Here is a 27,165-nt window from a genome sequence, read left to right as displayed (position 1 = left end):
GGGGGGCGGGGCCCCGCGCGCGCGTGCGCACCGCGAGCGCAGCGCATGCTCTGAGCGCGGAGGGGCCGGGCTGAGCGGAGGCTGGGTCCCCGCTCCTGGCCCTTCCCGGCGGGGTACTTCGCGCCCCCCGTTCCGAGTGCTGCTGCCAGTGAAGTTCCCGAAGCATCACAGTCACCCCTAAAGAGCGAAGAGGGCGCGAGCCGGCCGGACGCCCGGCCTGGGGCCGGCGCGCGCGGACGCGGCGAGGCGGCGGTGGCGCCGCGCCCCGGAGGAGCTGTGGCGCCGGGCGGCGGGCGGCACGGGGAGGGTGAGTAGCGGCTCGCGCCCGGGCCGGCGGCCGCTCTCCTCGCCCTCGCCGCGGCCCGGGACGCGCCCGCCGGGTCCTGCGCAGGGGCGCGGCGGGGCCTCCAGGCCGGGCGCTCGCCCCCACCCGGCCGCCGCGCGCACGCCTGGAGCCCGGGCCCGGGCTCGGCGGCGGCCTCCCCGCCCCTCCCCGCGCCGCCGTCTCCCCGCGCCCCGCGTCTCCCCGGCTCCCTGGTCTCCCCGCTCTCCCTTCTCCCCGCGCCCCGCCCCCGGCCCCCGCGTCTCCCCGCGCCCGGGTCTGTCCTCGCCCCCGTCTCCCTGGACGTGGCGGGCCGTTCAGTGCCGGTCGGGGCTGGCTGGGAAAGGGCCTGAGCCCACCCTGACTTCCAGACCGGGTCCAGGCAGCGGGCCCCTCCCTGCCCGGCCGCACCCTGCCCGGGGTGTTGCCGACGCGCCCCTGGAATACGGATGAGCCGGCTGCGCGCTCCCCTTGACACCGGGCGCCGCAGAGTCGCTTCCCATGGGGACGGGACCCTGAGGGTGTGACACGGGGGCAGCTTCCCTGTCACGGCCCGGGCAAGTCACTTTACAGTCTGAGAAGGACTGTTTACGTCTCTAGATTTCATGCAGGTCAGGTTATCTTCCAGGTAACTTAAGTGAACCTGAGGTTTTCCGTGTTTAAGTATACTCATACATGTGTTGAAGTACAGGCAGTGATGGAAAAACCACTGTTTTGATCATTGAGTTAACTCTTCCTTTTTTAATGTATTGGACTGCTGTTGATTGTAAAATTAAACTTGAGAATAGAACACGTATACAGTGTTACTGTCAAGCTTTTAAGGTATTATACTTAGAATTATACTTTTCTAAGAACTTGATTGTGTTGGTTCTTTTTAGTCTGTAGAGAAGTGAGTGGCTGATAATCACAAGGGTCAGACTGCCTGTGTTAAGATCTGATTCAACTTATTTTTCTTTATATTTTATTCTTTTAAACATTATCATCTGATAAAGTGGACTTTGTTGGGGAGTGTGCAGTTCTGTGAATTTTAGATTCATGTAACCACCATAATAATCAGAATATCAGGCAGTCTGTCCTCTCATAAGCTCCTCCTTACTCCAGCCCCTGGCAATTACTGGTCTTCTCCAGAATGTCATGTAACTGGAATCATACAACATGCAAGCTTCTTTCACTCAGTATAATGCCTTTGAGATTCCTGCAAGTTGCTGCATGTATCAACGTATCCTTTTTTATTACTGAGTAGTATTCTGGTGGATGGATATGCATCCACTGGAGGACGTTTGGATTGTTTCTAGTTTATGGTGACTATAGCTGCTGTAATCATTCCTATGCAGGTTTTTGTGTGAATGTAAGTTTTTGTTTCTTTAGGGTACTGCTAAGATTGGGGTTGTAGGATCACATGAAGTATGTTTAACTCTATAAGAAACTGTCACACAGGTTTCTAGAGTGACTATCATTTTGCATTCTCACCAGCAAAATGTGAGAGTTCCAGTTGCTCCACTTCTTGTCTAGCACTTGGTGTGGTCCGATTTTTTAATTTAGCCATTCTGATAGGCATATGGTGGTAATGGCAACCCCCTCCTGTATTCTTGCCTGGGAAATCTCATGGACAGAATGTGAGCCTGGTGCTCTGCAGTCTGTGCGGTCGCAAAGAGTAGGACGCAGCAGTGGACCCCAGTGTGTCTTTAACTAATGGCCAAAGCTGTTGGATATCTTTTTGTGTGCTTATTTGGCATATATAACCTTGGGTGAATATCTGGCCAAGACTTTTACCTATTTTTAAATTTGGTAATTTCTTATGTTGACTTTTAAGGATTCTTTATATGTTATGGATACAAGTTGTTAGGTATATTTTGCAGCTATTTTCCTGCAGTCTATAACTTGCTTTATTGTTTTAACAGTATCTTTCACTGAGCTGATATTTTTAATTTTGATGAAATCTAATTTACCTGTATTTCCTTTTGTACATCTTTTGGTAGCATGTCTAAGAACTTTGGCTAATCCCAGGTCAAGAAGGTTTTCACCTTCTAGATGTTAAAGTTTTACATTTAGATCTGTGATCTATTTTGAATTATTTATAGAAGGTGTGAGATTTAGGGGAAGGTTTACTTTTTTGCATATGAATGTCCGGTTGCTCCATCACAATTTGTTGAAAAGACTGCCTTGTCTCCATTTAGTCGTTTTGCATTTTTGTCAAAAATCAATTGGCTGTATTTGCATGGGTCTATTTTTGGTCCTTCTGTTGTATTGGGCCTGTGCTGTGTATCATTCTTTCTTGATGAATGTAGCTTTATAGTGTCTTAAAATTGGGTGGTATGGTTTTCTCCAGCTTTCAGTCAATTCAGTCACTCAGTCGTGTCTGAATTTGATTCATATCAAAGAATTTCATTTTGAGAGGATGCTATTGTAAATATCATTTAAATTTTGGGGGGCTTCAAATTGTACCTTGTTAGGATATTAGAAATACAGTTCAGTGTTGTGTGTTACTCTTGTATCCTGTGTCCCTGGAAATTCACTTACTAGTTTCAGGATGGTTTGTTTGATTGCTTGGACAATCCATAGACAATCATGTCATCTGTGAATAGGGATAGTTTTTCCCCAGTCTGTAGGCACTTTGTGTATTTTTGTTGCTGTTGTTCTGTCTGTGCCTAATGATAAACAGGAGTAGTAGAAATGAGCATCCTTGCCTTGTTCTCACTCTAAGGGGGAAAGCAGTCTATCTTTCAGAATTAAGTATGATGTTAGCTGTAGGTTTTTCTGTGTGTGTTTTTTTTAATAGATGCCCTTTATCAGGCTGAAAAAGTCCCCTTCTCTTTCTAGTTTGCTGAGAAATTTTCTGACAAATGGATGTTGAATTATGTTAAATATTTCCTCTGCATTAGTTGATATGGTGATGGGGTTTTCCTTCTTTATTCTGTTAATGTGCTGGACTACATTGATTTTTTAATGTTGAAACAGCCTTGCATTCCCAAGTAAAGCCATTTGGTCCTGGTTATTCTTTTTATGCATTGCTGGATATGATTTACTCATATTTTGTTGAAGATTTTTGCATTATGTTCATGAGGGGCTGTCTGTCTAGTTTTTTTTGTGCTGTCTTTGTGTGGTACTGGTATCAAGATAATACTGGCTTTATAAAATAAGTTAGGGGATGTTTCCTCCTCTTCTATTTTCTGGGGGGATTGTGTATCATTCTTGAAAAGTTTGGTAGAATTCTTCAGTGAAATCACCTGAGTTTGGAGCTTTCTTTTTGAGTTTTTAAAGTTACAGATTTTATTTTCCTAATAGTTATATCAATTTTATTGATTTCTTCTCTTTATTATTTCCATCCTTTTGCTTGCTTTGGGTTTATTTTGTACTTGTTTTTCCAGTTTTTTGAGGTGGGAGCTCAGGTTATTGCTTTGAGACTTTTCTTCTTTTCTAAAGTAAGCATTTAGTGCTGTAAATTTTCTCTTTCAGCACTAAGTTAGTTGCGTCCCACAAATTTTTGACACATGATATTTTCATTTTATTTCAATTCAGTTATTTTTAAAATTTCTCTTGAGCTTCTGCTTTGGCCCATGGATTGTTGAGAAATCTGTTTTTAGTTTCCAAATGCCTGGAGACTTTCCTGTTATCTTTCTGTTACTGACTTGTAGTTTGATTCCACTGTGGTCTCTTTATTTTAATTTTGTTGAGGGTTGTTTGATGGCCTAGACTATGTCCTATCTTAATACGTGTTCAGTGGGTGCTTGAAGAATGTTCTGCTGTTGTGTGGACAGCTTTATAAATGTCAATTACATTCTGATATTTTTATGGTGTTTTTAGAGTTTCGTTTTATCATGTTTTCTAATATTTTTGAGTATTTCTGTGTGTAACTTGTTTAGCCGTGTAGATAATTTATCACAGTCTGTTGGTGTCAGCATTTTACTAGCTCAAGCGAAGTATGGAAACCTTACCTCCTTTCACGTTCTTTTGTCCTCTCCCATGTATAAATAATTGTCTTAAATGTTTTCTCTACGTATATTGAAAATGACATCGAACAGTATTATGATTTTTCTTTCAACTGTCAAATGTAACATAGAACATTCAAGAGGATAAGTCTTTCTGTATTTATCCATATTTTTGCTTCTGTCATCTTTCTTGTGTCTGATATTTTAGGTTGTTTTAATAATTTAATTATGTCTGAGGTAGAGACCTAGTACTTGTACTTTAACAAGTACTTTTAGATGCTTCTTAAATCATGCAAGTTTATGGAGCCCTAGGGCCAGTTACTGTGTCTCCATTAGGGACAAAGAAAGGAATGCTCTTCACATTTCAGACATGTTTTGTGTAGTGGTTGTATAAATGAATTTTTGGTTCAGGTAGCTAGAATATAATAGTTAAGTAGGTAGGAACTTAAATAGCATTAATAATTTTAAGAAATGTGAAAAAATTAGCCCTCTGTTCTAAGGGTCTAGACAGTTCATTCAGTCTAAAATGCAAACAGTACACCTACTACTACTTCCATTGTGTGAATAACTATAGTCTGAAAGTAAAGAAAAAAAAGTATGATATAAGATTATGTGTAATGGATTCATTGTAACCTAAATACTAAAGGACTCTAACTTAAGGGCTGGATGCTATTACTTGGTTGCATAGTATTACACAAAACTCTTCTTTTGGGTGCGATCTAGGGATGTTAATTATCACCTGTGAGGATGATGAGCAGTTTCCTTAGACTTTGTATCTGTTTCCCATTTGGTGTTGACTGTCTATGGAGGATTTCTAATGGTATATGAAACTACCATTTTTTCAATGCTTAACTTCCACTGTGCTAAGTGCTTTATATGTATCGATCAACGATCCTGTGAGGTTAAATATCTTCAGAAAACTGAAGCTTGAAGAGGATAAGCAATAACTTCACGAAGTGCACAGACCAGTAAAAGGCAACTTTAAATCAGGCCTCAACTCTAAAGCCCATAGTCTTTATGGGCTAATCTTTGTGAAAGGCAGAATCTACTCATTTATCACTACCTGAAAGTCATACATTGTGCTGATTCAAAAGTGAATATTATTGTCTCTGTTTTCAAAGAATTTAAGTTAAATGAACAGAGTGGGGAGGGGGGCCCTTCATCATGGAAACAAATTCTTGGAATTCAGTTTGATTATTTCTTGATAAAATAATTATAGCTTATTTTTATGTCATGAAAAGAATAATTTCATTTTAAACCACAGGTTTGAGAGAGAAGATCTGATCACCTGGAATTAAAGTTGGCACAGAAACCTTTTCAACTCCAAAAATGTTGGAGGAAGACATGGAAGTGGCCATCAAGATGGTGGTTGTAGGGAATGGTGCAGTTGGAAAGTCAAGTATGATTCAGCGGTATTGCAAAGGCATTTTTACAAAAGACTACAAGAAAACCATTGGAGTTGATTTTTTGGAGCGACAAATCCAGTATGTACTTGGCCACTTTATCCTCTGGGTTTTGGTTTGTGAGCCATGTCCGACGACAGTGTCGGAACGCCGGTGACTGGTCGCAGCACAAACACTAGGCGTCGGGTGGCAGCGACGTTCGGTCACTCACTGCTTTGTGTGTCTTCCCGTCCTTCTCCCCCCTCCTCCATCTCTCCCTGTCCTCTCATTTTTCTTATTTTTTGCTACCCTTCTCCCTTTTCTCTACTTGCACCTGTTCTACATTTATTGGTGGCACCTTGGGCACGTTTTAAACAGTCTTACTGATTTTTTGGTTGTGTTGGGTCTCAGTGTGGTGCAGGGACTCTGGTTGCAGCTCGCGGGCTCAGTTGCTCCGTGGCTTGTGGCCCTTGGCTCCCTGACCAGAGTTGAGCCCTTGTCCCCTGTGCTGCAAGTCGGATTGCTAACCGCCAGGCCACAGGGACGGCCCATCGCGGGCGCTTCTTAAACAGAAAGCAGTGCTTGATTCTGCTGAGACTTCTGTCCGCAGTTTTATTGGGAAGGAAAGTTACCTTTCACAGTAATTTTCATCTCTCATATATTAAGGGATCTGTTTGTATAATCTTCTCTTTTTAAAACTGGACAGGACTATGTAGAAGCTAGAGAATTATAATTTATTTTTACTTTAAAGAAATAAGAGAAAGACTCGAGGGGATTAAATACGCCTGTGAAAAGGAAATCCAGTTCTAAAACACATCAAACTAACAATTTATGTCCTTAGTCCTGAGAACTTTTGAGGTCATTTTAAATTGTAGGAGACAAACTAAAATTTATCACAGAGAAATAAGTAACATTAAACAAATCTGACTTAACTGTCCCAGACATTAGCATCAGAGATGATTGTGTTCATTGTTTTTAAAATTGTTGAATTTATAATCTGTTTATCTTCTTTCTAAAAATACTTCTGTTTTTGCTTCCTTTCTTAAATGTCTTAAGGGGATTCATTTTAAATCTTGATGATGTTTATTTTTGTACTTGTTATCTGGACCCAATTAATATTTCAAGTATATAGTTGATCCTCATTACTTGTAGATTCCATGTTAATATTTTAAGTATGCAGTTACTTCTCATTATTTGTGGACTTTGTATGTTCAGATTCATTACTTGCTAAAATGTATTTGCAACCCTAGACTCTGGACCCCATTCATGGACATGCACAGAGCCTCGAAACATTTGCATCACCTGCACACACAGGTCTGGTTGAGGCTGAACGAGACGACCTCCACCTTTTTGTTTCATCTCTCATAAGTACATACGTGGCCTTTTCATGTTCTGTTTTTGTGTGTGTTGTTGGTTTTGCTGTTTAGAGGCCTAGAACTCAAGTGCTGTCTGGTGAGTTGTGATGTGCCTCATGGGGAAGACACGTGTGTTAGATAAGCTTCTTTCAAGTACCGGTAATAGTGCTGTTGGCCATGAGTTCAAAGTTGATGAATCTACAATATATATTAAATAAGATGTCTTTAAACAGAACAGTGCAGAAAAAGAAGTTATATATTGATCGGTTGATACAGTAGTAACCAGGAGCTTGAAGGCCCCTTGCCGGGTATTTTCGCTCAGAGCGGTGGTTCAGGACTTGCGGACTGGCTGTTGGCAGTGGCTCTATAAAAGGACTGCTGCCTGTGAGTAAGACAGCAGGTGCGACAGAACAGTCAGTGTCTGCATTAAGGGGCCAGCGAGCAGTGAGCTGCTTCGTTCTCTCCCCCTCTCCCCCTCTCCCCTCTCCCTCCCCCTCCCCGTCTCCCCCTTAGAGTGGGGCTACCGGAGGGGGCAGCTGACCTGAGGAAGCTTTCTCAGGACAGGCCAGGATCCTGTGGATACCAGCCTCCACAGACGCTCAGTTCCATGTACAAGATGGCATAGTATCTGCATTTAACCTACACACGTGCTTCCGTAGACTTTCATTATCTCCACATCACTTATAACATCTAATACAAGGTAAATGCTGCGTGAGTAGTTGCACATGGCATGTTCAAGTTTTGCTTTTTGGAACTTTCTAGAGTTTTTCCCACATATTTTTAAAAAATAATTTTATTTATTTATGGCTGTGCTGGGTCTTTGTGCGGAGTGGGCTTTTTCTCTAGTTGCGGTGCGCGGGCTTCTCATTGCGGAGGCTTCTCATGTGCGGCACAGGCTCTAGGGCGTGACTTCAGTGGTTCTGGCGCGCGGGCTCGGAAGTTCCGGCTCCTGGTTCTGGAGCCACAGGCTTCATAGTGTGGCTCACAGGCTCGGTGGCTCTGCTGCCTGTGGGATCTCCCAGGATAAGGGATCGGACCCATGTCTTCTTTACCACTGAGCCGCCCGAGAAGCTCCTCCAAATACATTGTCTGCGGTTGGTTGAATCTGCAGGTGTGGACCCTTCTGATGCTAGTCCTAGAGCCACCACTATCTGTGACTGTTGCTGAAGGAAGAAACAGGACAGGTGACTCCAGATCGTGTAAAGTGACAGCGTTAGGGGGTGTCTTTCACCCTTTACTCTCACTGTGGCTAATGGTTTCAGCATTTAAAAGCACTTAAGACTTTTTCTGATTGACGCCCACAATGTAGTTTTAATACCTCCAGATTTAGAAATAAAGACATTTCCTTTGCATATAAAATAAATTCATCTCTTGTTTCAGAGTTAATGATGAAGACGTCAGGCTCATGTTATGGGATACAGCAGGTCAGGAGGAGTTTGATGCGATAACCAAGGCCTACTATCGAGGTAAATTGTGGGTGTCTTTAGTCTGTTTGGTTGTGTTCTTTTGGCTGAACAAAGAATTTTGCCTTTTTTGTTCCCCATAGAAAGATTTCTCTTTAAGAATATTTACATTAATTCCAAAGTATTTTTTAAAACCCCAAGCCATTATTCTTATAAAGATCTTGTTGGGTGGTAAATAATGCTTTATACTATAGACTGTTTGTCTCCGCCTTAGAATTACATGACTCATACAGGCATTCCCAGACCTAGTAAGTCAGAAACTATGAAATGTCTTCTCTGACTCCAGGGAAATGACTATATAGTCAGAGAATGGAAACTAAGAAAAAGGAAAACTCCAGCAAACAAAATGGCATTTTGTTATGACATTAATGTGTTTAGTCCTAAAGCCTTTTCAGGGCTGCACAGATTCAGAGATGTATGAGGTACAAGTGAAAGGAAAGAGCTACCATGATAGGATCTAAGACTAAATTGTGGGCAGAATTCCTCTTTTTACCTACCTAGCTTTTTTCTCTAAATTCTCAGTATATAATGTATTCTTTTTGTGAGAAATAGGTTGGTTTATTTCTTTTTAAGCTTTTAACACTGTGATTTGTCAGTATTACTTTTTCAGTAGTGTGGTTATTTTTTGAGAAAGTAATTACCATTATGTATTTCTAATAAGACAAAATTATGTGAGTCTACAATTATCTCAAAGTTAAAAAAAGAACTGGTCAAGTGTGAAAAATGATTTTATTTGTATATGAATAAAAAGGAGAAGATGTTGGAATTGTACAGTTAAGGAGATCATTTGGGTCCCTAATTTAAAGAAAAAGACCAGGTAGCTAAAAATATTTTAATTTCCACTGCAGTTGAGGTTATAACCCGTTTTCCAGTTTTTGCCATAAGACTGTGTTCATTATTATCTGTTAATTTTTTTAACTTGGCTCATCCAGTTTGTCACAGACTTCTTGTTTTAACTTGTTCAGTTTAGTTCAGTTGCTCAGTTGTGTCCAACTGTTTGACTCCATGGACTGCAGCACGCCAGGCTTTCCTGTCCATCACCAACTCCTGGAGTGTACTCAGACTCTTGTCCATTGAGTCGGTGATGCCATCCAACCATCTCATCCTCTGTCGTCTCCTTCTCCTCCTGCCTTCAACCTTTCACAGCATCAGGGTCTTTTCCAATGAGTCAGCTCTTGGCATCAGGTGGCCAAAGTGTTGGAGTTTCAGCTTCAACATCAGTCCTTCCAATGAACATTCAGGACTGATCTCCTTTAGGATGGACTGGTTGGATCTCCTTGCAGTCCAAGGGACTCTCAAGAGTCTTCTCCAACACCACAGTTCAAAAGCATCAATTCTTTGGTGCTCAGCTTTCTTCATGGTCCAACACTCACATTCATCCATGACTACCGGAAAAACCATAGCTTTGACTAGACGGACCTTTGTTAGCAAAGTAATGTCTCTGCTTTTTAATGTGTTATATAGGTTTCTCATAGCTTTTCTTCCAAGGAGCAAATGTCTTTTAATTTCATGGCTGCAGTCACCACCTGAAGTGATTTTGGAGCCCAAGAAAATAAAATCTGTCACTATTTCCCTTGTTTCCCTATCTATTTGCCATGAAGTGATGGGACTGGATGCCATGATCTTCGTTTTTTGAATGTTGAGTTTTAAGCCAGCTTTTTCACTCTCCTCTGTGACTTTCATCAAGAGGGTCTTTAGTTCCTCTTCCTGCCCTAAGGGTCATGTCATCTGCGTATCTGAGGTTATTGATACTTCTCTTGGCAATCTTGATTCCAGCTTGTGCTTCATGCAGCCCAGCATTTCTCATGATGTACTCTGCATATATCATCCATTCTCTTTCATATGTTTACGAAAGACATTCTTTGCCAGAAACTAAAAAGAGAGTGCATAATTATTAGTATTTACCCCCTAACGGAAGGACTGATGCTGAAGCTGAAACTCCAATGGCTACTCTCACGGCCACCTCATGCGAAGAGTTGACTCATCGGAAAAGACCCTGATGCTGGGAGGGATTGAGGGCAGGAGAAGGGGATGACCGAGGATGAGATGGATGGATGGCATCACCGACTCGATGCACATGAGTTTAGGTAAACTCCGGGAGTTGGTGATGGACAGGGAGGCCTGGTGTGCTCCAGTTCATGGGGTTGCAATGAGTGGGACACGACTAAGCGACTGAACTGAACATCTTAATTTACTATGGGTGATATTCAAATTTCTTTTCCCTTTGTTTCATTTGGACTAGAAGGCTTTAAACAGATTTGATCTCCCTGTATTTAACATTTTAATTTAAAGCTATCATAAGTGTATAAATAGATCTGTTAAAAGCTTTTCTTAAAATGTAACTTTTTTTAGCCAACTCTGTTAAAATAGCAGAGGGTGGATGCTGAGCCAGGTCTTAAGCCTTAGCTTTTCCCCTCACATCCCTATTTGAATTAAGGAACAGACAGTAGCAACATTATGTCAGTTTGACATATTGGACATTCTTTTATGCTTTTTTTTGAGGCTCCATAAGAATGCTTTTGGCTACTGACAGCAGAAAATTGATTTCAGACTGACTTATTTACCGTCTGTTGACTTGTTAGTGGGAGTAGCTTTCAGTTGCGGTTTGTTGGGACGGTAGCCTCGCTAATCTCCGGGCTGGCACCCTCCCCACGTGGGGTTCCTCCTCATGTTGATTTTCCTCTAGGCTGCAAGGTTACAGTGCCTTGTTCACATCCTTGGGGACCCAAGGTTACTTCCCACAGCTGTGCATCAAAAGTCTGCAGCTTTTATCTGATCAGACCACCTTTGACCAGATTACAGTGAGAAGTCAGAGGAAGGTGATTAACCTAATCAGCTTGGTGCACATGTGGCCCCCCCAGGGCAGATGGTAGGGTTGGCTGCCTAAACTGTAGGCTGCTGTTCAGAGAGGGAGAGGTGTTATCAGAAGCAGGGACGCAGGATGACAGTTGGCACCAGGTAACATCTGTTTCTAGTGTAGATTCCAGTGATGATTTAATTAAGCAGAAATAAAGAGTAGGGAGAAAAGGTAAGATGGGCAGAATGAGTTCAGATGGAGATTCAGCGACTGAAACACTGTGCCTTAAAAAATTATGACCTACGAACTTTCATTCTAAAAATGTGTTATTCAAGATAACATAAAAATTATATTAAAAAAATTTATTATAATTCATTTAAAAGACCTATTACAGCAAGATTGTTGCTCCAAGAGATCGTTATGTTCTTAAAATACTGGCTTAATTGCACAGCGAGGCATGTGGAAACATGATTTCCTTGTCAGTAGGTTAAAACAGCGCAGATCATATTAGGAAGCCTTTAGCATCCCAGATGACTCCTCTTAAACTCTTACGAAAGTCCACCCTTGGCAATAGAAATTATACTTAGAAAGTTGCATACAACATAAAAGAGATTTTCATTACAGTTTTTTACTGTGACTCGGTTCTCAGGGAAAAAAAGCTTCTGACTAAATATATGGAAATGAGGTTTTAGACTTAAGACCTGTTATTTCAGATTATGCACATAAATAGCTGAGCACTAAGAATTGATGCTTTTGAACCGTGGCGCTGGAGAAGACTCTTGAGAGTCCCTTGGACTGCAAGGAGATCCAGCCAGTCCATCCTGAAGGAAATCAGTCCTGAATGTTCATTGGCAGGACTGATCTAAAGCTGAAACTCCAATACTTTGGCCACCTGATGCAAAGAGCCAACTCATTGGAAAAGACCCTGGGAAAGATTTAAGGCAGGAGGAGAAGGGGACAACAGAGGATGAAGTGATTGGATATTGTCACAGACTCAGTGGACATGAGTTTGAGCAAGCTCTGGGAGTTGGTAATGGATAGGGAAGCTTGGTGTGCTGCCGTACGTGGGGTTGCAAAGAGTTGGACATGACTGAGCGACTATACTGAACTCACATAAGTAGAAGAAAACACTTATTTTCTTAAAAAAAAAAAAACAACTTTATTTCACAAATATAAATGAATATAAATTGTTGGAAATTGAATAGCTCTGGACAAGAAACTGGTTGTAAGTTATAATTATAAACGCAAGAATTAAGGAATAACAGAATTAGATTGCAAGTGTCAGGTTTGTTTTGAAGTTACAGGAGCATAGAATCTGTGACAAATTGGTTCATTGAATAATTTGTGTGCTTTAGGTTATAAAGTGTCAAAAAGAATAGGGGCCAGCATTTTAAATCGTTAGTAATATCTATAATAGTGTTTTTAAAACCTTGTGATTCTGACTGGCCTTTTCCAGTGTTCTCTAGAACACTGTGCCTTGCTGTGCACAGGAATCCCCTGAGGAGTTCGTTAAAATGCAGCCTGACTTCCCTAGATCTGCGGCTCCAAGAGCCTGCATTTCCACCGCCTCCCAGGTGACACTGATGCTGCTCATCAGGCACTCTGGACCAGCCTGCAGACCGTCTTGTAGTATCTGTCAGTGGTCTGAGGACAGAATTAACTCTGGATATTACGTATCTTGGAGAGTATTTTCTGAATTGTATTAAAACATGGTGACTTTTTTGGAATGATATTGTTAATGAGGAATAAATACTTGCTATTGGTGATCTTGTCATTGACACCAAAAATTTATTCAGAGCTCTGTATTCTGATCTGTGCATAAGTGGGGTAGTTTATTAACTGTTAGAAGTGACCCATTTATGTTATCTATGATGTTGAAGAAACTTTTCCAGTGCTCCGGTTTTTCGGGTAGGTAGTATTGAAGGTATGTTGAATAATAGGAAAATAAAGCTCTTTGTAAAATATATGGATAGAAGACATTAGCTGCCTTTCAGTGTCAACAACAGAGAAAACATTAACTTTTCCAAAGATGCTTAGCACTAACAGAGCTAGAGGCTGGAGGAAGAAAAAGAATGGAGAGCAGCATGGGGTCATTTTATTTTATCTTTTTATGTCATTTAAAAATTAAACATAGTTATAATTGATAAATGGCAGAAAACAACACAATATTAGAAAGCATTCCTCCTCCAATGAAAAATAGACACATTAAAAAAAATAGTTACAGTTGTCATGCTGGAGAGGCATCGCTCCTGAAGGTAGGGAAATGCAGCTCCCTACCTCTGTGTCTCGCCTCCTCTTTATGTGTGCGTGGACGGAGGAGCCTGGTGGTCTGCTGACTGTGGGGTCGCACAGAGTCGGACAGGACTGATGCAGGTTAGCAGCAGCAGTTCCTTGGCGATACCCTCAGCTCATGTCTCCTCTGGCCACTCTCTCTTTAACTTTATGTTGGAGTATAGCTGATTAACAGTGTCATGATGGTTTCAGATGAATAGCAAAGGGCTTTAGCCATTCATGTACATGTACCCATTCTCCCACAAACTCACCTCCCATCCAGGCCAACTCCTGGTCACTCTTAAATAATTTTTCTCAGCTGCCTCAGTGATTTCTAGTCATAAACATGTCTCAGTTTGGTAGCAGGAATAGCCAGATAATGTAAGGTAAATCTCTTTTTCTCTGGGACCAGCCTGTGGTCTGGGAGGGGAATGCCGATGGCTTCACCCCCAGCTCCTCCCGAGCGGGCCCGGCCCTGAGGCCCCTGGAGCAGGCACGGAACAGGGTGGCAGGGTGGTGTGGTGCCGGGGCCTCTGTGTGCGGATGGTGGCAGGTGCTGTTCTCTCTTGGACTTCATCCTGGCTTCCTCGGTGCTTCCTGGTCTTGGGGGACAAATGTGTCCTTGATTCTGTCAGCTGACTTCCTTTTTGTGGGAGTCAGCACTCCCCTTCCATCTTACCTGGTGCCAGCTCCCAGTGCCCCGAAGTGGCCCTGCTGGACGTGGTTTGAAGTGATCCTGCGCTGGCTTATGTCTTGGACGTGGCTCACCTCTGCCCATGTGAGACCCACGTGTGCTGTTGGTCCTGCTGTTGGTGGAGGCACAGTTACCCTGCAGATGCAGCTCTTGTCTGCTGGTCCCACCATCCCATGCTTTCTCAGCTTGGATGCGGGCAGTGCTTCTATAAGGAAATCCTTCGAGAATCTCCTGCCTTTCCACTTCTCAATTTTTAAAAAATCCTTGAAGAGCTTAAAGGAGTTCCAGACTTGTATAATAGGTTTGTAGGCATTTCTTTGTAAGTTTGGCAAATAATGATCTTCTCACACACATTTTGGAATCTGATATTTGTCATCTGTTTTGTCAGTGCCTCAGTCAGAATTCTGTAAGAGTCTTCTTTTATTTTTTTTTTTTAGTATCTTTTAGAAAGGGCTTTTTTTGTTTATTTAGCTTTTTGGGTTTTCTGCAGCCATGAAATTAAAAGATGCTTGCTCCTTGGAAGGAAAGTTATGACCAACCTAGATAGCATATTGAAAAACAGAGACATTACTTTGCCAACAAAGGTCCGTCTAGTCAAAGCTATGATTTTTCCAGTAGTCATGTATGGATGTGAGAGGTGGACTATAAAGAAAGCTGAGCACCAAAGAATTGATGCTTTTGAACTGTGGTGTTGGAGAAGACTCTTGAGAGTCCCTTGGACTGCAAGGAGATCCAACCAGTCCATTCTGAAGGAGATCCGTCCTGGGTGTTCTTTGGAAGGAATGATGCTAAAGCTGAAACTCTAGTACTTTGGCCACCTCATGCGAAGAGTTGACTCATTGGAAAAGACTCTGATGCTGGGAGGGATTGGGGGCAGGAGGAGAAGGGGACGACAGAGGATGAGATGGCTGGATGGCATCACCGACTTGATAGACATGAGTTTGGGTGAACTCTGGGAGTTGGTGATGGACAGGGAGGCCTGGTGTGCTGCGATTCATGGGGTCGCAAAGAGTCAGACACAACTGAGTGACTGAGCTGAACTGAAACTTAAATATCCATAATGCATCACAGTTTCATCTGTATGCATGGATAAAATATTCAGTTAGAGGGAGTTAAAATAACTAGTTGTCCCTATTTGTCAGGATTATCATAACTGCAGAAGTAATCTGGGTGGTCTTTTTTGTTTCTTCTTTTTCATTTTGATAGTATACTTAGGTAAAATGAGATGTTCACATAGCTTAAAAATGGGTAAATTCTAAACAGCTATACAAATATAAGGTGATTTTATTACAAATTAAAAAGTAAAAAGATGACGTGGTCACAATATCCACTCTGAAGGCTTCTGTCAGGTGAACCTTCCTGCTTCAGATATTTGTGTCCCCCTTTTTTCTGGAATTACTCTTGCTATGATACTTCTTTCATTTGAGTTCAAGTTTTGTATTTTTGTAGGGCTATTCAGTTTGGTAGTTTCTCATTTAAAATTGGATATTTCTACTTTTCTCCTTTGGTTTGATAGTCACACATTCTTTTTATTCTTAGGGTGATTCCTTTTAGCTTAAGATTCCGTGTTGGGTTACAAACCGCCTCCACACACACACACCCACCCCCACACACACACGGGGTGGGTGTGGGGTGTAGAAGTGAGAAGCCAGGGAAGGAAGGAGAGCTATCCGCAGAGGGTGCAGTGATGAGCCGGTTACTGCTGCAGGCAGCTGGGTGTCCACCCTAGTTAGGTGCTGGGGAGACAAGCTGAGGTTTTTACCCCCCCCTACTCCTCCCTAGGCGTCAAGGCCTCACGGGGTGCACTAAAGCAGGGGTCCTCTGAGGCCTGGGCAGACGAGCACCCCTGCAGCCTGTGCTGGAGGTGAGAGGGGGCCCCCAGCTCTCCTGCGTCCACCTCCCTGTGGATTAATCGAGTCCAGGTCCCTCTTCCTCCTCCTCAGCAGGCACTGTGCCCCTTCCCAGTCCTGTGGGTTCTCTCCACACAGCCCCCTACTAAAGAATGTTGAGTTTTATGGACATATTTTTATCCTTTGATCCTTGATTTTTTAAAAACAAAGTTGTGCTTTCCTTAATCGTCCTTACTGCCCTTAGCTCTGGCGCTGTCTGCTCAGATTTCTGTTGTTTGTTGGCTGCTTTTGTTTTGCTTACATGCTTCTCTGAATGTTTGTTTGTTTTTGTGACTGAGACCTTGTATACTTGGAAATACCCTGTTGGACCCTCAAATTTAAATGACAGTTGACTGGATATAAAATTCTGTGTTTAAAGCTAACAGTTTTATTAATGGTTTCTTAAAGTATGAGTAAATAATGTTCTATTTATAGTTTTAAGTAAATATGAGAGTTAAACATAAATTTATTGTCCAGTATGCTACTGTGATCGCTTCAGTTTCTTTCTCCTTCAATTCTGAGAAAGTCTCAGGGTGTGTCTTATCTGTCTGCCTGTCCCCTGAGTTTTGCACAACTGATTTATTCTTTGGTTTCAAGCCTGTTGTAGTGGAGGGAAGCATCTGCTTTTCAGCCATAGTGAACTGCCGGTTTTTCCTTCATTCATTGTTCTTTGGCTTTCTTCCAAATTCCCTCGGGGGATAAGCACCTCTGTTTTGGCCTCAGAGTGTCCTAGTAGCGCAGTGTTTGTGTCTGGCCTCCGAGTGGCAGGAAGGTCACCCCTGAGGGACTTGGAAGGAAGGCGCAGCAGTGAGGAGCCCTCTGGCTCCAGCAGAGTCTTCTCTTGCCACCTGCTCTTGTTACCAGGCTGCCTGATTCCAGAGCTAATCGTTTGTCAAAACCCTCTTCCAGAAGATTGCTGCTTATTTTTAAAATTAGATATTATCAACCTAATATGATAGTTGATGATTAAAATATTGTCAGTGAGTATGATATGGGAATTAAGTTGAACAGGATGAAAAACTAAAACTTTCTTCCTCTCTGTCATATATAAATATTTTACTCTTGGCACTGCACTGATTCTCTTTTTTTTGACATGTAGACACTATTATATTTATTATTTGTTTATTTTCATTTTCGTCTGCACGGGCCTTTGTTGCTGCACACGGGCTTTCTCTAGTTGGGAGAGTGGGTCTGCTCTCCTGTGCTGGGGCGCTGGCTTCTCACTGCTGTGGCCTCTCTTGTTGCAGAGCACAGACTCTTCATACGCGGGCTTCAGTAGCTGGAGCACGTGGGGTCAGTGGGGGCGGCTCGTGGGCCCTAGAGCACGCGGGCTTCAGTAGCTGGAGCACATGGGGTCAGTGGGGGCGGCTCGTGGGCCCTAGAGCACGCGGGCTTCAGTAGCTGGAGCACGTGGGCTCAGTGGGGGCGGCTCGTGGGCCCTAGAGCACGCGGGCTTCAGTAGCTGGAGCACGTGGGCTCAGTGGGGGCGGCTCGTGGGCCCTAGAGCACGTGGGCTTCAGTAGCTGGAGCACGTAGGCTCAGTAGTGGCGGCTTGTGGGCCCTAGAGCATGCAGGCTTTAGTAGTTGTGGTACTTGAGCTTAGTTGGTCCTCGGCATATGGAGTCTTCCCTGACCAGGGATTGAACCCCTGTTCCCCGCATTGGCAGGCGGATTCTTACCCACTGTGCCACCAGGGAAGTCTGGCATTGGTTCTTAAGTTGTGTTCTTTAGCATCATTGGTATTCTTCTAAAATAAAATAATACAGATTTTTTCGAAAGTAAATAGAATGAGAAAACTGTGCTTTTTCTTAAATCTGCACTGAAGGAAATTAAGAAAAAAGTGACAGGGATTAACAGGAAGAATTTGGCAACAGCCTGTTATTCATGCCTAGTTTACTGTTCTCTCTGGCTCTTATGGTATCATTAAACTATTAGTATTTTGTGGTATTTCACAAGGAATGTGTATAATTTTGAGGGTACCTTGACACTTGCACAAATTTGAGAACCACTGTTCTTGGTAAAAATTGGTTCTCTGAAATGGAAAATAGAGTTTATATGTTAAAAAATTAAGCAGTGCTACAAAGATGAGTTCAACATTTACTTACATAAAAATCATTTTGAGTACATAAAAGTTGCCTGCACCCTGCATAGGACTGTTTCATTAATGTAAATAACATTTTTATTTTGTGACCTTACAGGAGCCCAGGCTTGTGTACTTGTATTTTCTACCACAGACAGGGAATCTTTTGAAGCCATTTCCAGTTGGAGAGAGAAAGTGGTGGCTGAAGTTGGAGACATACCAACTGCACTCGTACAGAACAAGATCGATCTCCTGGATGACTCTTGTATAAAGAAGTAAGATGGCTGTTGTTGAGGGGGTGGTGGTAATTCTAGAAAGATAAAACCTGTTTTATTTCTTTGCATAGACTTACAAAAGACAGGTTTATACTTAAAATTTTCTGTGAGCTATTGTGTGACTGGTTTGAGTTTTTAAAAGTTCACACTGAATCAGAAGTAAAGAAAATTAAAGGAATACATTTTGGAGACCCTTTTAGAGTTCTAGGTCCTTGCAACTCAATCCAACTCTGTGTGAAGTCAAATCTAGACAGAGTATGAGTGTTAACTCTCTGTATTCTAGTATCTAGCATAAGCATGTTGATGAGTTTAAGTAGGTAAGCAGTTCAGATTCACACTGTTTTGTGTACTCAGTGCCATTATGTTCACATGTGTGAACAGCATTTGGCATCCAGATAATTTCTCTCTGTATTAGTTTGTTGCATTATTGACGTTTTGCTGACTTTGAAAATAGTTGCCTGGTTCTTAGCTTATTTTTTTTGGCATGTTCATTAGTCATCTGATGCTATGTAACAAATTAGCCCAAAACTTAGTGGTTTAAGACAACAAACATTATTTCATAGTTTTTGTGGGTCGGGAATTGGGGAGTGGCTTAGCTGGGTGGCTTCGTTGTGGGTGTTTCATGAGGTTGCTGTCAAGATGCTGCTGGGGCCTTGTGGTCACTGGAAGGCTTGACTGGGGCAGGGGGTCTGCTGTCAGGCTGGTGCCCTTGCTTGGCTCCAGGCAGGAGGCCTCTCTTGAGCTGGGAGTGTCCTTATGGCGTGGCAGCCTCTGTCCCAGGCATGTGATCCCAGAGAGGGAAAGGCAAAAAAGCCTCAGTGCCTCTTAGGGCGCTTATGAGGGAATCTGAGTCACACACTGTTGTGTTATTGATGACACAGACCAACTTGATTACAGGGAGGGGCAGTGTGGGCAGAGGAGTCACTGGGAACCCTTTTAAAGAATCAGCAGCTGTAATGAAACTAGAATTAGGGGTCTTCTCTTGGAGACACTTGAACATACTGACTTTGGCTTAGGCAGCAAAGTAGTTTTGTAGCCAATAACAGTAAAATAGGTAATGCAGTTAAGACTCTTGGAGTGTAATTAAATTCAAGTGTTTTTAAAAATGGAAGAGGGAAAATTAAAGTATTAGATAAAGAAAAGTGATATTTAGCTATTCTAAGGCTAGAATTAATGACTTCATGGAAAAGTGTCTTTTACAATTACAGTGAGATGGCTGGTGTTTACCCTCCAAGAGCAATGACAACTGAAAATCCTCCTCAGGCACTACCCCCCTCGGGCACTGACCCCCGCTCAGGCACTGATCCCCCCACCTCAGGCACTTACCCCACCTCGGGCACTCACCTCACCTCAGACACTGACACCCCCCCAGACACTGACCTCCCCGCCTCAGGTACTGACCCCCCACCTCAGGCACTGACCCCTCCCTCGGGGACTGACCCCGCCTCAGGCACTGACCCCCCCCTCAGGCATTCACCCCACCTCAGACACTGACCTCCCCCCTTCAGGTACTGACGACCCTGCCTCGGGTACTGACCCCCCACCTTGGGCACTGACCCCTGCTCCCTCGGGCACTGACCCCCCACCTTGGGCATTGACCACCCCACCTTGGCACTGACCCCCTCTCCCTCGGGCACCAAGCCCCCCCTTGGGCATTGACCCCTCCCCCTCGGGTACTGACCCCTCACCTTGGGCACTGACCCCCCACCTTGGGCACTGACCCCCGCCTCAGGCACTGACCCCTCCCCCTTGGGTAGTGACCCCCCATCTTGGGCACTGACCTCCCACCTTGGGCACTGACCCCTCCCCTTGGGCATTGACCCCTCCCCCTCGGGTACTGACCCCTCACCTTGGGCACTGACCCCCCACCTTGGGCACTGACCCCCGCCTCAGGCACTGACCCCTCCCCCTTGGGTAGTGACCCCCCATCTTGGGCACTGACCTCCCACCTTGGGCACTGACCCCCCCACCTTGGGCACTGACACCCCCCTCCCTCAGGCACTGACCCCCCCCTCAGGCACTGACCCCCCGCCTCGGGTACTGACCCCCCGCCTTGAGCACTGACCTCCCCCTCCTCGGGCACTGACCCCTCCTCAGGCTGTATGCAGTAAATGTAATAAAACAAGTGCTCAGAAAGTACCTTTACATGCATTTTTTTTTTTAACTTGATGTGTAGTGAGGAAGCTGAGGCGCTGGCAAAAAAGTTGAAGTTGAGATTCTACAGGACTTCAGTGAAGGAGGATCTGAATGTCAGTGAAGGTAAAGTGCCTTCTTAACACTAATGGCAAGACGTTTGTTTTTTCTTCTTATGCCTTTTCTCTGTGTTGTTTGGAAATCATGTTTGTATTTTTAATGTTTTTATTTAGTTTTGCTTGCACCGGCCTTTGTTGCTGTGCAGGCTCTTTCTCTAGCTGTGAGGAGCAGGCTGCCCTCTGGCCGCGTTGCACGGGCCATTGTGGAGGCTTCCCTCGTCGTGGAGCACTCTTGGGCGCCGGCTCAGCAGCTGTGACTACAGGCTTAGTTGCTCTGTGGCACGTGGAATCTCCCCCACCCAGGAATCCAGCTCGTGTCCCCTGAATTGGCAGGCGGATTCTTACCCACTCTGCCACCAGATAAGTTCTAGAAGTCTTATTTGTAATGAGAATAGGATTTTTCTCGTTGTTACATGTCACCAAGTAGTGTAAAGGCTTGATGCTGCTCTGGGTTTGAGTCCTCAGTTATTTACTAATGTCTTTGAATAGTTCTTACTCTACAGAAGAATTCCAGTGGGCTTTTGTTCTGTTTTTTATCTTTAAAAATACAGCTGACTGTGTGTGTGAGTGTGTATGTGTGTTTTTCAAGCGTACCTTCTAAAGTTGCTGCATTGTCCTGGAACATAGCAGTGGACGCCCACTAGGTAGTTACAGCAACCTTAACTTGTATTTCCTACTTTCTGGGATTGGAGAAAGAGGATGGTTATTTTTCTCATTCTGGAATTGCTACTTATTTAGTTAGATTGCAGCTTGATTGTTGCTTCAGTGTCCCAAGTAATACTTCTCACCTAAAGAAAGAGGCATCTTTTTAAGACTGAGTCAGATTAGTGTTGCTGAATATTAATCACTATTAAGGTATACTTAAAACTAAAGAGCCAATGACTACAGTGTTATTTTATTTCTTTACTAATAAAATGCCACTGTGTATTTATTAGTATTACCATCGTAATTAGGTATTACTCAGATAATTTTTAGAAGTTGAATTTTTTTCAAGTCATTTGTATACTTCTAATTTTAAATTTGTTTCGTAAATATAAATATTATAATAAGTGATGTAAAATAACAGGTTTTACATGCATAGATTATACTGACCTGGCAAGGTTTCTGGTTTTGTTTTCATTCCAGTTTTTAAATATTTGGCTGAAAAATATCTTCAAAAGCTTAAACAACAAATCGCTGAGAATCCAGAATCAATGCATTCAAGTAGCAACAAAATTGGTAAGTACCCAGAATTTTAGCCCCATGTTTACCTGGCAAATTTATTTTCCATTCATTATCATATTTACTTTAAAAGATACAGTATGCTCATTTCTTTAAAGAAATGTGAGATTATTAGGAGTGTCAGCTCTCTTATTAAAGGTATATTGAGTTAAAAGATTGTTTACCTGAGGAATTTTCTAAAGGTCTCTCCTGTTTGACTTGATAGCTGCCCTGTCTCGGCACCTTTTCCCTTTCCTGCTGCCTTGCTTAGTACCCAGCCTGGTGTTAGCATGCGATGCCAGCAGAGTGTTGTGCTCGCCAGGGAGCAGGGACCACCTGCCCGTGTCTTGACTTTGGACGGTGGATTTCTGGGAGGACAGGTACCAGTCCTGTCCTGAGGACCCTTGCCTGCACCTTCACCTACACGTTCACACACGGCATTTTCTTGACCTGTTTTAAACTTTTCTTCACCTTTTTTATTGCCTGTGTTCCTACTGTCAGACCCCGCACGTGCTCTGACCCATGCCCGGGCAGTAGTGCCAAGCTGCTGTCGTGTCTGGCCTCCTGGGCCCGCTCTGTCTCCTCCAGTCCACTGAGTAGAACCTTATGCTAGATTCTGGTTGTGGAACACATTCAGTGCAGGCTCACTGCATCCCGGCATTTGAAGACTGTGTGGTCCATCCTTCCTGCACAGCCTCACGCCCCCTTCCATCACATAGCTTGTTTACTGTTCCACTGAAGGCCCGCTGTTAATCTTGAGTCTTCTCTTTTGCTCATGTTGGCTCTTCCATCAAGAATGGCCTCCCCTTCCCATCTTCTGTCTGGAACTGTGCATCCTTCAAGGTCTGTGTCCAAAGAAAGCTCTTGACTCTGGCTGGAGCACGGCCTTCATTTCTCTTAAAGGAACAGAGACCTGAGTGCAGGGTGTGTCCAGGGCCCAGTCCCTTCTTCTGTCGTTTGTCCTTCTTACAAGTTAGATGTGTTGACCTTTCCTTTGAGCTGTCTGTGGGACCTCGCGTCTCTCTCATGACACCTAACGTCATGTCCTGCAGCATCACTGCACCCCTCAGAGTGTAAGCCTCTTGGGCAGGAACAGTCTTGGTGGTCATGGTATCGCCCAAAGTGTCTGTGGCAGAGTCTTGTGTATCATGGATGGTAAATAGCTCATGGATTGGAGATTACATTGTGGGACCCTCATAGTGCAAAATGAAAACTGTAACAGTTGAAAGTTTTTCTTTAGCTCATCCCTTTTGTCTGCGCATCACTTTGAGGATCTGCAGACCATCTTGCCATTGTTTTAGGCTGGACAGAAACATCTGCCGTCACTGCCAGCTCTTACATGTGTGGCATCTTCATTAATATGACATAAAACAAGACAGATGCTATTGAGGAAGTTGTGTGATGTGAAGTTAGTAAGTGAAGTTTTTAAAGTGATCATACAGATTTTAAATTTCAAAAACTGATTGTTACTGAAAAGAGGCAGAGGGATGTGCAGAGAGTGTCGCCTTTGGGCAGCAGAGGCAGGAAGGCCTCCATGCACTCTTGACCCCACATATGCGTCCTGCAGCGCTGCAGGGCTCTGGGGGACTGGCGGGGAGAGACTTCACTTCCACCCTTCTGGTTCCTTTTGAACTTGAACTCTTAATTGTCTATTAAAAATGGTTGAAGTGAAAACAATAGCTTCATATTGTAAATACTTGCAAATGTCGCTAATTTACTAAGAAGCTGGGAGCACAGTCTTGAGTCGATGAGCCTGCAGTCCTTCAGTGTCAACATCTGTATTGTCCCTCACTTTATCCAGGGGTCTTTAGCACGTCTGCTGGGAGTCACTTGGGTCAGAATTCAAGTACCCTCAATGGTGGAGATGTCATCAACCTCAGGCCCAACAGACAGAGGACCAAGAAAAACCGAAATCCTTTCAGCAGCTGTAGCATACCCTAACAGGCCTCAGGGAGGAGGAAATGGAATTACATTGTGCAGTAAGAAACGTCCAGCTATCACGGTATGTTACACGATGTTTCGCAGACTTTGCACCTAATTGGCTGAAAATTGACAGACTTAAACATTATTCTGCAGTGCTTTTCAGAATGGAGCAAGATCTCTGAAAAATTACTGCCCTGTGGACGCATTTTAATTTTTTTACACTAGACGAAGCTTCTCCTGTTATTGAAGGAACGATATAAGAAACATCAAAAACAGGTTTTGCTGAATTTGAAATGCAGAAACACATAAATGAAATGCCTAAATATATTGGTATAGATTTTAATATTAGGGGTCAAGGAAAGATAGCAGGAGTTCTTTTTCTGAAATTGGTCATCTAGCTTTTCTGGGAAATAATGCTGACTCTTGAGTACTTAGAAGAATAATATTGAAAGGCGAGCGCTAATCTTGCCCGACTGCATTAGTGTGTACTTGACCATGTTACTTGTGCAGTGTCTGTATATGTGGAACATGGAGGTGTGTGCATGCAGATCCCTGGTTCTAGAGTAAAGGAAGGTATGTGCAGTGTTTAAGGAAACATGGAATCTAACTTGTTCATTCATGAAACCATGTACACACTTATGTGTATTTCTAAGTTTTTATTTTCAAATGAGAAATTCCAGGTAGATACTTTGCAGAATGAGGTTGAATTTTAAAAGTGCTTTGTGCCAAAAATCTCATACCTAATTCTCAGTGCTTTACCAGAATTTATACTGTTGATAGTCTCTTTTAAAAGCAGCTCTCCTCTCTAACAGGGTAGGTGAAAGAGGAATGTAAATGCACCAGTGCTAGAGCCCCTCCCAGGTGGCACTGGTCACGGGATCTTGTCCACGTCCCTGCACGTGGGTGGCAGGCTCGCGCTGGCAGAGGCAGGACCCCTGCCCTGGGCAGCGTGGCCACCCCACACCCGGGGCCTTTTGCTGTTGACAACACAATTCTGAACTTTTAGGATTATACTAGCAATTTTTTTAAACATACAAGAGGTGATTTTTTTTTTGTCTTAAACCACATTACGGATTTTATAATGCCCTGCAACTCTAAAGCTTCTTTTTGTTTACACATTTTCGTATGTTTTTTTCAGATTATAATTTTAAAATTTCTATAACCTTCAGTTTGTATAGAACTTTCTCAAGAGCTCTGTCAGCACCAAATACAAAGTAATTTAAGAAGCGATTTTAATATGTAATCTTGTGGCAGAGCATACATTTTGTGATTTGGACAGTAGCTTTCCAGTGCAGATAAATAATTGCATGAACTGTACTAAAACTGGTTATCATTCATCAATGACTTGTTTTTAACCCCTTGCAACATATACCTGGTCTTTACAGGATTTAAAAATATGTGAAAATAACTTTTCTTAGAAAGTGTGTCACGAAGGCAGTTTTCATTATTTGTACTAAATGCATAATGTTTTATATATTCCTTTTATATGTTTTCTCTTTAAGTCTGCCATCTGCACCACCCTCATCCCCCTGTCCAGATTAATGTTGAGAACAGAATAGAATTTTTTAGGGCATGTCTTTAAATGGTCAGGAGTGAATGTTTGCTTTTCATAATATTGAAATAATCTGGCATTATCTATTTCAAAGTAATATAAAATCTTTTATTTTTATGTCACCAGTTGTCACCACTCCCACTGCTGGCAGTGGGGTAGGTGTTGGGAGAAAACCCTGTTCCTGACGTTGGGTGCCCACTGGCAATTCATCTTCCCTTTTCTACTCTCTGGAAATACAGTCCCTTTAATTTTTGCACAAAATATATTTTTCAGCAAACAGTCTTTATAGCAGAAAAATCATAGTATATAAAATGTTGTAGTTCTATTTCACATTAATTAAATGTATGTGGGTAAAAGTTTGTTATTTTTCTATATAAAAAATGTAATCTCTGATGATGGTTGCAGTTCCCTTGATATCTGTAATATAATCTTATGTAGTTTTATTTTTTTAAGGAGAACTGGGATCTTTGTTACACGTTTGAATTTTTAATTTGCAATTCTGTATTTTACCTAACCATAATTGGTTAATTTAAATAATTAAATAGGCCCCAAAATCAGCCCCAAGTTACTTTCTCAGTTTGTAAAACCTTCAAAATTGACACTAAATTTTTTTTGCCAAGACCTTTAATTCTTTTAAATAACTACTAATTTCTGAACCGTGGCTGCTGAAGAAATAAGGCCCCAGGACACTGTGCATCTGTGCACTGATACGCTTCCCTACATCGTGGCTGGTCCTCAGCTGTGGTGTGGTTGCCTGGTCTCAGAATGCTCAGGATTCCTTTTCCTCTTACGTCTGCCTATTGAATTAATAGCATATGGAATAGCCCACATGAAGCAACAGAATTATATTAAATCAAGCTAAATGGTTTCCTTTTTATCTGCCCAAAGTTGACAACACTCATATACTTCTTCAAAACCAAGTGAAACTATCATTACCAAGAAGAGACCGTCCCACCGTGGCCTGAGCACATGCTGGTCTGGGTGTCCCCGGAGCTGGCAGTGCCGTGCATGGGCAGGATCACTGAAGGGCCCCTCTGTGCCCGGAGTCCAGGCTGGGCTCTCCTCTGAGGTCCTGGACTCGGCTGCAGGACCTGACATCCCATATTAAAGACTGTCAGATTCTTGCCTCCTTTTAAACACCTTTCAAATAGTTGACTGGTAACTTGCTGAGGTACTCCCGTCACTAGGGTGTGTTTTTCTGGAAACAAAATGAACTGATCGGTAAAAATCTGTCCCACATGCACTCATCTGGTGAACGAGGCAGTCCTGGGCTGAACTGGAGTGAATGGGAAGGGCAGGATTCCCAGACGCTGACAGTCTTTGAGAACTTGAGGAAAACCTGGTTGTCTGCTGAAAGATAAAGATGGAACAGAAAATCTTTTATCTCATAGTGAACCTGATGATAGCAAATGAGTTTGACAAATCAAGAGACTTTGCTACAGTTATCAGTAAGGATTAATGTCTCCCATGAGAAGAGATTTATGTAAGGTGGACTTGGGCTGGCATTGAAACTACCATGAATGTCCTCAGATTATAACTGCTTTTTATGAAAAGACATATAAATATATAAAACCAGTCTGGAGCTTGAGTGTTTTTTTTTTTTTCTTCCCAGTCTGAAGAAGTACCTACCTTTTAATGAAAACTGAACGTGATATATTCATTTTGAAGTATTTGGGGAAGGTAGTAAGCACTATCATTGTCTATATTTGTGCTGTTTATACAGATAGAATAATCAATACACTGGTTATCCTCGTTAGTGAACAAAATGCAATCTAAATAAA

At 42.9% G+C, this 27,165-nt stretch overlaps 1 protein-coding gene across 2 annotated transcripts; it reads left to right on the top strand.

The window, feature by feature from the left end:
• The first annotated feature begins 271 nt into the window (after positions 1–271).
• Positions 272–26,951, top strand: RAB23 (RAB23, member RAS oncogene family). Of its 2 annotated transcripts, XR_008200128.1 has the most exons (8): positions 272–307; positions 5,516–5,735; positions 8,369–8,454; positions 18,301–18,457; positions 20,634–20,716; positions 21,835–21,927; positions 23,711–23,911; positions 26,273–26,951. XR_008200128.1 is itself a non-coding variant. In XM_052648550.1 (7 exons), the coding sequence occupies exons 2-7, from the start codon at positions 5,581–5,583 to the stop codon at positions 23,848–23,850; spliced, it is 714 nt and encodes a 237-aa protein (XP_052504510.1). In that variant the 5' UTR covers positions 272–307; positions 5,516–5,580; the 3' UTR covers positions 23,851–25,656. The 2 variants fall into 2 exon arrangements, 1 of the variants encoding a protein (XP_052504510.1); XM_052648550.1 differs by lacking the exon at positions 26,273–26,951 and having other exon boundaries at positions 23,711–25,656.
• Positions 26,952–27,165: the final 214 nt, after the last annotated feature.

This window comes from Budorcas taxicolor, chromosome 11 (genome assembly GCF_023091745.1).
Source record: "Budorcas taxicolor isolate Tak-1 chromosome 11, Takin1.1, whole genome shotgun sequence".
Classification (NCBI taxonomy): domain Eukaryota; kingdom Metazoa; phylum Chordata; class Mammalia; order Artiodactyla; family Bovidae; genus Budorcas; species Budorcas taxicolor.
This window is presented reverse-complemented; position numbering and strand designations above follow the sequence as displayed.